The sequence below is a fragment of the Juglans microcarpa x Juglans regia genome, chromosome 8S (genome assembly GCF_004785595.1).
Source record: "Juglans microcarpa x Juglans regia isolate MS1-56 chromosome 8S, Jm3101_v1.0, whole genome shotgun sequence".
Classification (NCBI taxonomy): Eukaryota; Viridiplantae; Streptophyta; class Magnoliopsida; order Fagales; family Juglandaceae; genus Juglans; species Juglans microcarpa x Juglans regia.
In genome coordinates, this window is record NC_054609.1 from 663,934 (window position 1) to 678,910 (window position 14,977).

General features: G+C 36.7%; 3 protein-coding genes across 6 annotated transcripts; 1 reads left to right on the forward strand and 2 right to left on the reverse strand.

Annotated features, from left to right (window-relative positions):
• Positions 1 to 458: 458 nt before the first annotated feature.
• LOC121244757 (18.1 kDa class I heat shock protein-like) lies at positions 459 to 1,189 on the forward strand. Its single transcript, XM_041142963.1, has 2 exons — positions 459 to 654; positions 918 to 1,189. The coding sequence occupies exons 1-2, from the start codon at positions 459 to 461 to the stop codon at positions 1,187 to 1,189; spliced, it is 468 nt and encodes a 155-aa protein (XP_040998897.1).
• Positions 1,190 to 1,401: 212 nt separating this feature from the next.
• Positions 1,402 to 5,877, reverse strand: LOC121243825 (shikimate kinase 1, chloroplastic-like). 3 transcript variants are annotated; one of them, XM_041141891.1, is made up of 11 exons: positions 5,687 to 5,877; positions 5,339 to 5,585; positions 4,621 to 4,679; positions 4,199 to 4,253; positions 4,045 to 4,117; positions 3,548 to 3,635; positions 2,348 to 2,430; positions 2,104 to 2,233; positions 1,943 to 2,021; positions 1,791 to 1,855; positions 1,402 to 1,697 (listed from the first exon to the last, which is right to left on the reverse strand). In XM_041141891.1, exons 2-11 carry the CDS (start codon positions 5,565 to 5,567, stop codon positions 1,632 to 1,634), a joined length of 927 nt encoding a protein of 308 aa, XP_040997825.1. In that variant the 5' UTR covers positions 5,568 to 5,585; positions 5,687 to 5,877; the 3' UTR covers positions 1,402 to 1,631. The 3 variants fall into 3 exon arrangements, with proteins under 3 accessions (XP_040997825.1, XP_040997824.1, XP_040997826.1); XM_041141890.1 differs by having other exon boundaries at positions 5,339 to 5,589; XM_041141892.1 differs by lacking the exon at positions 1,943 to 2,021 and having other exon boundaries at positions 1,791 to 1,846; positions 5,339 to 5,589.
• A 1,900-nt stretch (positions 5,878 to 7,777) lies between these two features.
• On the reverse strand, positions 7,778 to 14,944 carry LOC121244046 (cleavage stimulating factor 64-like). 2 transcript variants are annotated; one of them, XM_041142090.1, is made up of 10 exons: positions 14,538 to 14,944; positions 14,168 to 14,246; positions 12,747 to 12,921; positions 12,620 to 12,653; positions 12,289 to 12,404; positions 12,119 to 12,196; positions 11,029 to 11,064; positions 10,414 to 10,938; positions 9,722 to 10,042; positions 7,778 to 8,239 (listed from the first exon to the last, which is right to left on the reverse strand). In XM_041142090.1, exons 1-10 carry the CDS (start codon positions 14,566 to 14,568, stop codon positions 8,090 to 8,092), a joined length of 1,545 nt encoding a protein of 514 aa, XP_040998024.1. In that variant the 5' UTR covers positions 14,569 to 14,944; the 3' UTR covers positions 7,778 to 8,089. The 2 variants fall into 2 exon arrangements, with proteins under 2 accessions (XP_040998024.1, XP_040998023.1); XM_041142089.1 differs by having other exon boundaries at positions 12,289 to 12,506; positions 14,538 to 14,942.
• Between the last annotated feature and the right edge of the window lie 33 nt (positions 14,945 to 14,977).

Sequence of the window (14,977 nt, forward strand, 5' to 3'; positions counted from 1 at the left end):
TTTATAAAATCGTGTCCAGAGCATTTCACATTAAACAAAACCCTACAATATTTAGAACAATATTAAATACTTGAAAAAGAAATCTTGTGCGTCTCTATTATATAGCACATTATTTCCCCTGTACATTCTGTACACCGACGCTCACCATCCTCATCCCCAAAATTTCCGGCAACTACGTGGCAGAACCACTGATTACGTGGCGCCGTAACAACACGTGTTCCCTAGCCTCCCAGACGTGCTCATCAAAGACAAGCACGCTCGCATTCATACACAAACAAAGATTCACAACCTCTGGAGTTTTCCGTCGAGTCCCTATAAAAACAGGGCTGTCTGCATCGACACAGATCAGAGCGTAGCAATCCCACCCAAAAAAAAAAAAAAAAAAAAAAAAAAAAAAAAAAAAAGAAAAAATTCAAATTAGCAGCACAGCCAAAATACCAGAGAAAAGTGAGAGAAACATGACTTCGTTCATACCATGGTTCGGCGGCCGCCGTGATCACCCTTTCTCAACCGATATATGGGACCCTTTTAGCTTTGGAACCAGCTTGGGATCACAACAAAGTGACCGTGGCGATGAAACCTCTGCCCTCGCTAATGCTCAGGTCGATTGGCGTGAAACCGACACAGCACACGAGTTCCGTGTAGATCTTCCTGGTTAGCCTACTCGTTTAAAGCATCATCTCTGATTTTGTATGAAAAAAATCAGATATATGCATGCATTCTAGCTTTAAGATGAGAGTAAGAGGAACTTTTCTTGTTATTTAGCTGACCAAGTTGATAAAAAATATATATCAAATGAAAAAAGAAACGGAAGCAACGGCCATAGGTTGTGTAATAGGTTTGTGTGCTTTGGTTTCACCGGCGTGCAACTCAGTCAAGTCTTTATTGTCGATGTTACATATGATGTGCAATGGCAGGGGTGGGAAAAGAGAATGTAAAGGTGCAGGTGGAAGACAGCAACATTCTGCAGATCAGCGGGGAGAGGGTGTTGGAGAAGGAGGACAAGAACGACAAGTGGCACCGCATCGAGAGGCGGCGGGGAAGCTTTGTCAGGCGGTTCAGGCTGCCGGACAATGTTAACCTGAATGAGATCACATGCAAACTCGAGAATGGAGTGTTGACAGTGCAAGTGCCTAAGAAGGAGCCGGATCAGACTGCCAAGAATGTTAGATCCATCGATGTGGCGTAAGTTTTCAGTAGTACTAGCTGTAAGTGGTTTTGTAAAGAGAAATGATCCTGAAATCCTTTCCTTAATAGTTGTGTATATTATATATGCATGAGGGTTATGGAGGACGGAGCTGTCTAAGCTTGTTAATGTAGAGTATATAACCTAATGTATAGCTGTAATGTATGGAGGTTTGTCTTTTTTTCCAGCTACCAATGTTGAATCACTGCAATATATCAATGTAACTCATCTTTGTGAATGCCACTTATCGCAATGTATATCAATCTAATGATATTTACTCTCCTAGTGCTTTCATGATATATATATATATATATATGTTTTCTCCAAAATAATTAATGTCATCAGGAAACATCCGAGAAAGCTATTCTGTTTTGGTAAATAAAGGTGTTCTTCTGTAATACAAGTGAAAACCATGGAGAAGCTAAAAACCAAGAGGTTCGATTATTTAAGGATGTACTCGGGGTGCTCTGCCATTTTCTTCCTGTAGAAATTCCCCAATTTGTACGAGTGCCTGTCAAGATTCAAGAACCAGAGAGGAGTGAATACACTAGGGGGTGATAGCACAGCCGAAATAGGCTTTACACAGAATAGGATGCAAATAGACCTCAGTTGCTACGGCAGTTGGTGTGATATCAGACATGTCATCAAGATGCAGGTTAGCTGCAAGATCTGAAAAGACGAAGAATTCAAGTTTTCTTCAACTGAATGGCAAGAAAAAGATGGGACATGAAACGTTAGTGGAAGAAGAAGACATACTTAGGAGGGAAACTGTAACATCGGCATCTTCATATGCCACAGATCTCTTTTTTGTAAGAGTAAACAGTTCCACAAAAGTCTGCAAGGAAGTTGAGGTTGTCACATAATAAGTAGTTTTTGCTTAAACGAACTCTCAAATTTATGTTCAGATTGATGGCCACCTTAGTGTAAGCATCTCCTGAATCGAAATGCAAAAGAGGGCGAGAATCAGTTCCCACTTTGGCAATCCTCTTGGCCAATGCATCGATGGGCACATCTAAAAAGACAGAGATCCCCTGCCTCATAAATTTCCTTGAAAGAAAAAAACAATCGAGTAGCTCTTTCAACAAAACTCAAATTATTATGTATCAAGGTTATACGCAGTGAGTGATGATGGTGAATTTCATATACATGGTGCTAATATACCAGTTTATATGGCGAACAACTACACCGCCTCCCGTGGCAACAACTTGCCTGGGCACCGAGGACAATTTCCGCAATGCCTCACTCTGCAAAGAAAACTTAAACACCATTACTCTCTTTCCATAGACGGATGAAAATGTTAAAAGAATCAACTAGAATTACACATAATTAAACTATTGAAGTGAGAATAAGGATGGACGAATCATACTCAACAGTAGTGGCACTAATGGTTGACTGTGAAATGATGTTCTTTAATATCTATTTACAGAGACTACTTATACTATATGAAGCTTTAAAATGTTCTCCTGTATGTCTAAAGTCAAGGTATTTAAAATCATTTGAAATGAAGAAATCCCTTCTAAATACAACTGTCACCAACCAAAGTAAAAAAGTGCAGACCAGAGAGCCGGGTTTAATTCCATCATAAAGCTTCAAGTAATATAGTAACAATAATGTCGATATACAGCGGAAACAAACAGGAGATTTAAACACTAATTAGTCCTAGAACTTTTATATTCTAAATCAATGATATCAACAGATGGGAGAAGATCTTGAATACAATACGCAAGGGGATAATAAATTTTGAATCATGATAATAAAGAAATGAAATGCAGAAGGAAAGGCTATGCTAACAAAAATGGAAGAGCTCCAAGTAAACTTGGTATTTGTGGATGAATATGGGAAATCAAGATCTGGTAGCGCAATGCTAAAAGTAATAAGGGTGATGCCAGGCTGCCGCTAAGCAGTGACCGCTGGGTGTGCTACCTAGGCAAAACTCTTCTTTTTAATTTTTTTCATTTTTCATTTTTACATTTTTTTAACATCTTTAAATATTTAAAAAAAATAAAAAAAATATCAATATACCAATAGTCACTTCTTTAATCAGTAAATAAAAAAAAATTAAATACATGAGCGGTTAAAATAAGAGGACAAAATGAGAGGGCATACTAGCATTATTGTAGTAATAATAGTTGTAATATTAATATACGAGTAATGTTACATACAGTCGTAGAGTCGTGCAATCGTTTTGAAAAAGAGTTAGATTCACTATTAAAAAATAATGGTATAACGCTTACACTCTCACGATTGTACCTATTATTTTTTTTAATATATTACTCTTCAACTAATACTAACAATAATAATAATACTAAACACAGAAAGAGAGATCAAAAGTACATAAACATGCACTATTCCCCCACAAACCTCGTGATCTCTGAAGAAACTCTCCCCATAATGCTTGAATATTTGTGCCACCGAAGTTCCACCCATAGCCTGTTCCACGTATGCGTCACTGGTACCCACAAACAATAAACATCTTTGTTAGTGAAAAATTATAACTCACAATAGCACCATAATACTTCCGAGCAATTTCGCTCTTCATCTTGGTTATCATCTTTAGTCGCATTGGCGCATGTAGCGTATTTGCAACTTCTTATATTAATCACATAAATTGAAAACCACTTAAAATGTGACACATTATCTGATGTGATTGAAGGTGACAAAATCCAATATGAAGAATAGCATTTCTCTAATATTTTACTGAGACCAACAGTATACTGTTGTCAAATACCACCACTCCTACTCCTCCCTAATATTGTAATCGATCCAGAGGGGACATATATGATGGCCCCATTGGAAAAGGAAAAATCTAAGGCAAACAATGATAAATCCTACCAGAATATACAATTCAAATCACTAACCTGTCAATAAAAGAATAACCTAATGCTGTTGATAGAACTTGGCCCACTGTTGTTTTTCCAGATCCCATCATTCCTGAATTTAAACTCCATAGAATTCAACCCCCAGAATAGCCAGAATAACTACCTCAAACATGAATTCTAAAAGGGAACTAACCCAAAAGAAATATTGAGCGTCCATTTACGTATGACGCAACCTCTTGTGCCTTGTTCTGCAATTGCATAGGAGGCCAATCAGCGTGGCCTCGTTTGTTTTCGTAAATGATATGAGATGGAATGAGTTAAAATAAAAGTTAAAAGTTGAATAAAATATTATTAAAATATATTTTTTTAATATTATTTTTATTTTGAGATTTGAAAAAATTAAATTGTTTATTTTATTTTGTGCGAAATTTTAAAAAAATTGAAATTATGAGATGAAAAATTTTGTAAAAATGAACGACGGCTGTTTCAGTTAGCTATAGTTAGCCTATAGCACACATAGAACACCAAAGTGTCCTCGAGAGCCAATAAGTAAATACAAAACTACTATACAAATTGCAGAGCTATTATAGATTGTATAATGAAAAGAAATCATACCTTTAACAAACAGTCCTCATCAAAAGAAGAAAAGTTTCCAGATTCCAGCACTGTAACAGCTACAAAACAAATACAGTATGATCATAAGAATCAATGAAAAGTAGGAACCCCGCCAAAAAAAACAAAAAACAAAAAAGGGAAACTCCATTGAACTTGGCCCAGAAGACTTTAGCCTGACAGAAGTTGACTAAATTGAATACAGGTTTCTATTCAAGGAATAGACAGAAACTCAGACTTAAAAGAAAATAAATAAATAAAAACTTCAAGTTTTCAGCCTTGCTATCATCTCCCAGAGGACATATCTCATGATAAACTTTTGTAAGAACAAGAAATCTAATATCTTCAATCATTTTTTGGATTACATCCACATGCCAGACCCATTTGGTACATACAAAATTATTTGAAGAATTTTCATGAAATTCAAGTTTCAAGTGTAAGTTTGCAACACACTAAAACAGAGACAATCATTTGCGCCAAATTTGTTTTCTCCTTTATAGTTTCAAGAATATATTTATTTTTTCTTAATTAAGGTATATATTGAGATAGCTAAATCTGAATCATTTTAATTAAAAACGATGGTTAGGACAGTAAGAAGTCTACTGTGGATATAAGTGCAAAAAAAGCTACCACAAGGGAAAGAAATTCTCCAAAATACAAAATAAGAATGCAAATACTAAGGCATTTTGATGGCACTGCACTGGCACGGACAAATATCTACCTTGTGAATGGTTACAAGAGTGTGAAAGTTGGAAATCCAACAGTCTCTGCCTCGCGCACGCGCTATTTGGGCGAAAATCACATTTTTTTGTTATACATTCCTTTCTGTCTCTCTGATTCAACCGCACCACGGCCACATTTAGCTTCCTTCCAATACTCTTCGAACCGATTATGAGGGTAGAAAATCGCGGCGCTACACCACGCGTTGCACCCATGCCCTCAAAAATCATTCTTTGCAGCAAAAACGTCTGTCTCTGAGTACAGCCAAAACAACATCACAGAAACTTCCGCTAATCAGAATCCACCAGTTCAATCATCTAAATTTGAGTAGAAATCGCAAAAGGCATACCGTATACGAGAAGTAAGACAATGCCCGGGAAAGCGCAGGAAAAAAGGGAAAAATAAAGAAAGAAACGAATGCTCGAATGCTTTCACCACGACCGATATAACATGCGATGACACAGACGCCTCAGGTTTTGGCGAACTTACTTCCTAGATTTCCAGGCAAGCCAAACAGACGAGCTCAAACAAAATGGAGAGGAAAAAAAGTTCCGAAATTGAAATGGCGTACCACGTACCAGAAGGAGGAGCGGCAGAGTACAAGGAGGAAGGAGCGCGCATGATAGTAGAAGAGGAGAATATATAACAGACTAACAGTCACGTTAACGGTTGTACAACGGCGTGATTTTAACGACCAGATAAAAAAAATTAACTTAATTACTTTAAATTCTATTTACAAGTCAGCGTGAATAATATATATAATAAGGGAAATGATATTTATAGTTACAAAAGTATTTAGTGATTAAAGAAGTATTTTTTAATAATTTTTTTTATTTTTTAAAAAAATTTTAAAGAGTTTAAAAAAAAATGTCTAAAAAAAAAAAAAAGGATTGGCCTTCTCGGTGGAGACTCTGTGGGGGTAGTAGGGTCCATATAATAAAGTATTTACATATCGTCAAGATCATTTGGACCAAATGACATAAGAGTTAGTCTCTAAATAGGAGAGTCAGATTCGTACTCTCCACCCCAATTATAAAAAAGAATACTTACATGTCATAATTTAATTTAAAAGATAAATTTTAAAATTTAATAATACAAATCAAATCTTACCATTTAAATAATATGAATACTGGATTTGTTATTATATCATTGTATTTATTATTGAATTTCAAAGCTTGAATAAGACAGATAAATATATAAAATGAGTTTATTTAACGTTTAATATTATTTTAAAAAATTTGAATAATAAATATTATAAAATTTGCTTCGTGTATTTATCTCTCACTTGGATTTTTTTTTTATTTTTTTCTAATTTCAACTTTTCCGGTAACGATTGTTTATACAATGACGGAGGAAAGGGTAGGCCAAACAAGAACTTAACACATTACAGACACAAGGCGGACGGTGGTAGGTCGGTGGTGGAGAGTAGATGAGTAACATATGCATACTCATCACGTGTGTACTCCCAAGTCCTCGTTGGAAGTAGGTAGAAATTAGAGAATTATTGATTGTGTGAGTGAGTGAGTGAGTGAGGAAACTTTCATTTCAAGCATTACGGTTTTTAATCCCCAAGAATGTGGCACATGTTCACGTCGGAGGTTTGGAGTGCCTAATCTTGCTATCAAATCCGTGCATGCAGATGCAGTCTAGGCAATGGCCTTTGTAACAAAGGCATGTACCCATTATTCATTATCCGGCTGTAAATATTTTTCAGAGAATATTTCATCTTATCTTATTTTATAGTTATAATTCTTTTAAATTTTCACACAAAATATAATAAACAATTCAACTTTCTCAATTTTCAATTCAATTTTTTCTAATTCTAAAATAATAATAATATTAAAAAATAATACTCTAACAATATTTTATTCAAGTTTCAACTAAAACCATCTTATCTCATCTCACTATCCATAGATCCTCAACTAATATATTCTAACAATATTTTACAAATTTCAAACTAATCAGCGTGGGGGGGGAAGTTATCTTCTTTCATGAAGTGATGAAGATCATCAACGAAATGAGAACAGCCAAAAAATCAATATTAGGGTAATCTGTCCTAACCATCAACTATATTTGCTCCATTTTCCTCCCCATTGCCGCAGATTGCGGCTAATGGACATGGCTGATGGTGGTGAGAGCCATGCTTGTCTTAGCACAGCTACAAAAGCTACAGGTAAAAAAAATGAACTTAGTTGTTTGAAAAAGATACTGCTACACCCTCTCTTTCCAAGCTCCAATGATGCCAATGCTTTCTAAGCCAAACATAAGGAAAATTAGAGAAAAATGTGTGGAAAGGGAGAGGGTGGGGAAACTGGAAAGAGCAACTGCAATAAATAAGGAAAGCTACAAACTGAGGATACAATAGAAAACCTAACCCAACAAGCAGTTACAGTCTTGTTCTATGTGCTCTTGATCAGAGAACAGTGTTAATTGGTCTTGATTAAAGAAAAGTGAAATCAAATGCGATTGCAACCATGGGTAGTTTCAAATTATGACAACAAGATTAGACAAAACTTTTTATTGTCTTCTAACAATTTTTTTCAGGCAAGATAATCACAGCCTCTTAAACTTTATATGAATGGAAGCTCACACTTCCGATCGTATGCCGGATCACCCCAGAGCAATAATTTTGAAGGCAATCACAATTTCATTGAATCAATAGATAGCTCGTCCTTCACAAGTAAAAGAATTGCGCCTGCACTCCCAAGTGCCAACGCTGAATTTATGATCCGCCAATGTGTCACTCCCTCTCCTAAGATAGCTGAATTTGATCTCGCCGAAGAACCTGTTGGAGTTGAAGAACCTGTTGTTGCTGTTCTGGAGGCAATAAACTCAATTGCTCTGGTGTTAGGTTCAACACTTGCTGCAGTAAGACAGACTCCACATCAGGTGGAAGCTGTGACTGAGAACAGAAACCAAGAATATGAAAACAAAAGTCAGAAACCAGAAGAGCATTTTTCTCATTCCAACACGATATATAATTGAAACTATTGCAAAACAAGCATCACAAATAGCAGAAAAATACCAACTCTCCTATACAATTGAAAGGTTAACAATTCCTTATGCGCAAAAAGCTATGACAAACAAAAACATATAATATTAAGAATGAACACAGGAGGGGCACTACCATGAGTATCTGTGGTGTGATATGCAGACAGTATACTATGATGTGACATACTTTACAAGAAGGGCACCGGGCATATGGACTTCCAGACTTCCCATATGAAGAAGAACTGAATCCAACAATATGATGCAGTAGGCCATCAAACCATAGAGAATATGTTTTAAGTCATGATAACACCATGATAAGATCTGAACAGTGCATAGAGGGGGGAGAAGTTTTCTTCTCTAAGTCAATTTCACTGAACTCTCCCAAGGCTTCATCTACTGCACTGGATACAGAAGTCCCCAAAACATGGGCTCATGAAAAGACCACGAGAAATCTCAAAACGAGCTTAAAAAAACTGCAAAAGGAACCTAAAGCAACTAAAATGGAAAATTGTAGGCCCATGCTTTGATACAGCAAGGTTCTACTTGATTTTTCCATGAGATAGGAGATTTAGTGACCGTCAGTACTTGATAACCTGATATTGTGAATCCCTTGAGAACGATGACTATGGTGCACATGCTTTCAGAGTCATGAGTAAGCTGGGCAAGAAAGTCCAAATACTCGTACCAAGTTACCAACTGATCATGTGACTATCATGCAACCAAGTTAAATTAGACAACATCAACACTGAGGACCTATTAGTGTATTTGACAAAATATATGGGTTTGATGGTTTTAATGGGAACCACAAGGGATGAATGGAATCAACCAAACTCGGTAGTCTCTTAATATTTTACCCTAACTATGCATGGGAAATTAGATTGGAACTTACCACGATAAGAAAAATTAGTTCAACCACATCAGCAAGAAACATCTGCTAAAGTATCACATCTTAGCTACAAAACCCCTATGGGTCCATTTTGACTGTCCTAACACATCACCTCCACCACAAGAAATATATCTTACATGTAATTCTATATATTCGTAATTATATTTACTTATAAAAAAAAAATTCTATATATTCGTAATTATTACATATAATTTCTAAAAATTATAATGTAATCATTTTTCTGCAGATGACAGAGCTGAAATATATAAATCTTATGCCTCATGAAGATGTGGCAGTGGTAGCGATGTTCAAATCCTTATCTTTCTTTCTTTAATGTGTAGCAATGTTCAAATCCTTATCATGATAGCCATCAGCCCCACACCGACCAACAAGAAAGCTCATGACACATCAATTTCCAGCCACGAGCACAAACCAGAGAATGCGTGCAAAACATACTGATAACTAAGATATCCGGATGTGAACAACTCAAATACAGGAACTCCTTACCTGAGAAATTTGCCCTTCTGTTTTTGGAACTGGGTTAACAGGCAATGAGCCAGCTCCACTGACTTGGGATGGTCTAGGTGCATTGGTGTTGGTCACATTCAAACTTCCGGCTGAGAAAGATGTTCTCCTTCCATCATCCATTTTCATCAGCTTTTGAGGGCGATTAACTGGTTCTAAAGAATCTCGAAACATGCTCCCTGAAGGTGCATTAGAAAATGCATTACTTCTGAGGCCCTGAGTTCCATTGTCAGGAACTTGAGCAAGTATTTCAGCATCCTTCTTAATTGCCAGTGAAGTAACTGATGATACCGAAGGGCCAGGCTGTTACAATAAAGGAAGTTAGATACAATAATACAATCATATAAAGAAAAAAATACCCACAACCATCTTAAGGAAAGATCGCGGGGGAGGGAGCAGTTACTAGCCATTATGTGCTAAGTAACCTAGAAAAATGAAAAATTATCTTCATAGTTATTAAGGGCTTGTTTGGATAGAGAAACGATCTCATCTCATCATTATAACTTTATCAAATTCCTCTACAAAATATAATAAACAATTTAACTTTTTCAAGTCCCAAAACAATAATAATATTAAAAAATAATATTCTAACAATATTTTATTCAACTCATCTAAAACCATCTCATCTCACTATCCAAAAAGCCCTAAAAGAAAAAACTAGCAAAGCCTTGCACCTGAAAGCCTGCATCCGACAAAGGAGGACGAGGTAGAAGAGAAGGCTTTATGGTAGCATTTGGATTAACCATCTGAAAGAGGGCTGCATTGGCTGCCCCGACCTGTCCAGAGTGTTGTAGCAAAGAGGGCTGCATTTGATGGTTTGGAGAAGAGGAATTTGCTGCCTGTACTTGTGATCTAGAGGACAAACTGCCCAAAGATTGGGGTAAGGCAGCAGTAAGAGTTGAAACTGCAGACTGCAGAGGAACTGTGGCCTGCTGTGCACCATGGTTGTTTGCATGTTGTGGAAGCTGACTTTGGGGTTGTGGGAGTGCAGAAAATTGATGGAGAACTACAGGATTTTGAGGCAGTGCAGCAACTTGATTATCTTGCACTTTGGCCATCAACCCAGACTGCATCTTGTTCTGTGCAGGAGCAGGTGGCCGAGGAAGAGTTTGAACAGCTAGAGGCTGACCCTGCTGGCCATCATGCAATGGAGGCTGCGTGGCTAGACCTGAAGTCTGCCTAATATTTGGCATTTGCAACTGCAAAGTTTCAAGAAAAGAAGACTTCTCATGACACAATTTCAAGCCTGATTAAGGAATAACACAGAAGTTAAAGGTAGTAAAACTAACCACTTGGGGGGTCACCATTCCTAGCATTATCTGTGCCTGCAAAAGGTTCAAAAAGAATACAGATAAAGTTTAACTTCCAAAGAGAATGAATAACATATTGGAACAAGCATGCGTAGAATTTTTTAACAAGTAAAAGCACCCAACAAAAATTGAAGATAATGAGAAAAGAGTACAAAATCTACAAAATTAGAAACATCAAGAAGGCATTAACAGAACACCACTCAAAAAGAGACAATAAAACAAAGCTGATACATTAACTGAAGATTGCATAAAGGGAAAGCACAGGATCCCATAAGTGAAACAGGCAAATAGCATCCATCTTCTTAACTACCAGAAATTTGAAAGCGAAAAGGACAGAATTCTCCGATATTTTGAAAATTTCAAAGCTCAGCATACATGCAACAATGCATGAAATGTTTTTTTTTTTTAAGTAAGAACAATGCATGAAATGTGTATGCTTGACTTGAGAATTAATGGACAAGGATGAGAGTAATGTCTGATAAGGAATTGAAAATTATCAAAAACCTCATGAAATGAAAATCTGAATAGTCTACAAAAGATCAAAGAAACCCACGTTCAGGTAATTTGTTTGCTCTCCTATAAGGTCACAAAGATATGACTGGAGATGCTCAAAACCTGATGACAAACGCTCTAGAGTGCAAGGGGTTAAAACTAATGATCTTCTTGCTTAGCAATACAGATTTGCTATGAGAATTTAAATCTTTTTTCTGAAGCTTCAGAAGTTGGTTGGTCAATCACTAATGAAATTTGAGTACTATTGTTTCGATATTAGTCAGCAAGAACTGGTCTTCCGTGATGCAGATAGCAACTTCTTAGAAAATGGAAACCCGAAAACACACAATTCTGCATCATCTATCCGTTAGCATGACCTTTTTACGATGGGCTTTTCGAGAAATCCACATTGCATGAACATAAATATATAGAGAACCATGCATAGAGCAGAGAAAGAAGCTGATGTTTAAGTATGCATATGGCTTTGATGATATGATAATATAAACAAGAAAAGCAAAGTTATACAAGATCATTGAAATGAAATAATCGTCCCTTGTCCCAAAAAAATGGTTAGTACCTGAAAAAGAGCTTTTGGCAACTGTGGTCTTGCAATCAATAGCTGGCGAGCTAGCTCCTTGTTTTGTGTAGCCATTACCTGTTATCGAAACAATACAATAAATAAAAACAATATATAATGAGTTATAAATAATATCTGAAAAATGAGATAAACTCCATTGAAATCCATACTTTCAGCTCAGATATTATTCCGTTCAGCTGACTCCTAGACATTTTGGCCAGACGAAGAGTTAAGGGATCATTGGCCAATGCTGACTGTATACCAGCCTGAGCACCACCTAAAGCTCCTGCCATGACAGTTGCCGCAGTTATAGCTATATGGAGACCAATTGGCTGATGGTGAACAGATTCTCCATGGGCCACCGAGCTGGCTAACTGTTTTTGAGGATCTTTAAACGTGTCCATAAGGAAAGAAAGGGCGCATGATTTCAGTTTTTCTTTCATGTGAAAAGTCACAACTCAAAAACCACAAAAATAAATGAAAAAAAAAAAATAAACTGACCAACATTAGCAGCAAGTCCGGGTCCCCCACGGCCCTGTGAGAGAAGGAAAGTCAAATTATTGCTGCTATAAGATCATTGAACAGGTAACAGAATTGTAAGCACACATATCCACATTCAGTATCTCACCTGTTCTCGATTTCTGTCAGAACCTTTATCGTTTTCAGCAAAATCAACCCGTAATTGCCGGCCATTGATCTCATAACCCTGAAGATTACGACGAGCACTTAGAGCCGTCTCTTCATCCTTATACTCACAGAACCCATAACCTTTTGGTTTCCCAGTTTCTCTATCAATAACTAATCTGAAAATGAGACAAAAGCACTTTAGGCATGCCAACTACTGCCACCCAAAAGCATGGAAAAGGAAAAAGTGGTACAAATGAAAATTTTAGTTTTTTTTTTTTATGGGCACCGGGTGTCCACGAATAGCATCTCGACTAATCCCGGGGGTGCACAAGCCCTCGGCAAGGAGTTTCCTACAAGTGCACCTCGAGTAATTCAAGGGGAAATCCCCCAGTCTGATGGCCCCTAAAGATTGATTGCACCCAATGGGATTCGAGCCTTGGACCTTGGAGGGAGTATACCACCAAGACCAATGCTTTTACCACTTGAGCCAACCCTTAGGGGTGAAATGAAAATTTTAGTTAATGCCATGATTTATCTCTAATGAATGGACCAAAAATTTAACATTTTTTTTTAATTTCTAACCATGCCAGAAGTTCAAATATATCACACTATTTTGAGATCAATTGAAAAAGAAATAATTGGCACAAGGCTTATGGGAGTCAATTATATTCAATTACTGTAAGTCTGCATTATACTTGACTACAATGCACTAGCACAAGCTTGAGGTCAAGCACAAATTCATTCAGTCCAACCAGGTACTTATTTATCACTTAGATATTTCAAAACCCTATATCATGATGTGTGATTTCAGTTGAAAGCTTACAAGTTGCATCTTTTTATATTTTAGAACTCATGGGTACTTGCAAAATATTAAGATGGTGTACATGTTACTGAAAATAAAACAATTTCTTTTATAGGTAGAATGAAACAATTATAGATCGTCATGCAATTGTATGCTCTCACTTTTTCTTACAATCCACCCCATAAAGTTTAATTGGTTTCAAACACAAAAGAAGCCTTCCAGAATTCAGATTACTGTTAATTGTGCAGAATTTAAGCATATTAAATAAAATTAATTTTCTGAACTGATGTAATTTTCTTCAATACCAACTAAACCTAAAGAAATTGAAACCAGAACAAGTGAGCTTGCGTCCTTTTATGTTTCCAAAAAATAGGCCTATGCAGCCTCTCTGCAAAGGGTTTTTAGCAGAAATACTAATCATTAACACTGACGTATTAAAAAACCCATTCAATTACATGGCAGGGCAGAACCTCGTAGAAAAGAACACTACATGTTATTTGGTAAATGAAGATTACAACTTCTGCGAAACCTCCACTGGTGAAATTTCTCAGCTTCCAAAAGGATCACAGAAATTTTGAATTATAACCCAAAACACAAAATCCTAGGGTTTTTTAACTGACCTGAAAGACACAACAGGACCAACCTCCTGGCAGATTTCTATAAGCTGTTCCTCAGTGGCATCATATGGTATATTCCCAACTGCAACAGAAATTGCCCCAACGAATCAATAATCGCAGCCCCATAACCCTCAATTTCATGGATTCCTATTTGATTGCCATCGAAACCGTATAAAAAATTACTGAAAATCTCAAACCTTGAAAATTGTTTTGAACTCAATCTATGTTTCAAGGTTCAAAGATCCTCTTTTTTATACTTATGCGGGAATTTCCCGGCAACCAAACGGAGCCTAAACGAAAATTTCAAAAATAAAAGCTAGTAAATTAATGAGAATTAGAAGATTGGAGAGAGAGAGAGAGAGAGAGAGCGAACCAAAAACGCAGCGATGCTGAGAAGAGGCCATGAATCAGCAGAAGGAGGCAAAGCGCTGCTCCATCTTCTTCCTCCTTAGTATGCTCGTTCTTCTTTCAAAGGTGCTTCGAACAAATACATACATACAAACATATATATGTAAACATATATTAGAACTTGAATCGGAACACGAGTTTGTTGGATGTCTGTGAAATGGAGATTGAAAATTAGGCAGAGAAACACAGCGGGGAAATGCTCCGAAGAGACGGGCAGAGTGTGCCAAAATCAATATTGAAAGAAAGGAAATTCCCTTCTAATTTTGAGTTTCTATATTTTTTCTGCAAATATTGGATGATGGGAGAAAAATTCTCTCTCTCTTTCTTTTTCCTTTCTTTTACCATAAAACAAATACATGTTATCCTTTTGAATTTTGTGTAACGTTATAACGTTTCCCTTTTACT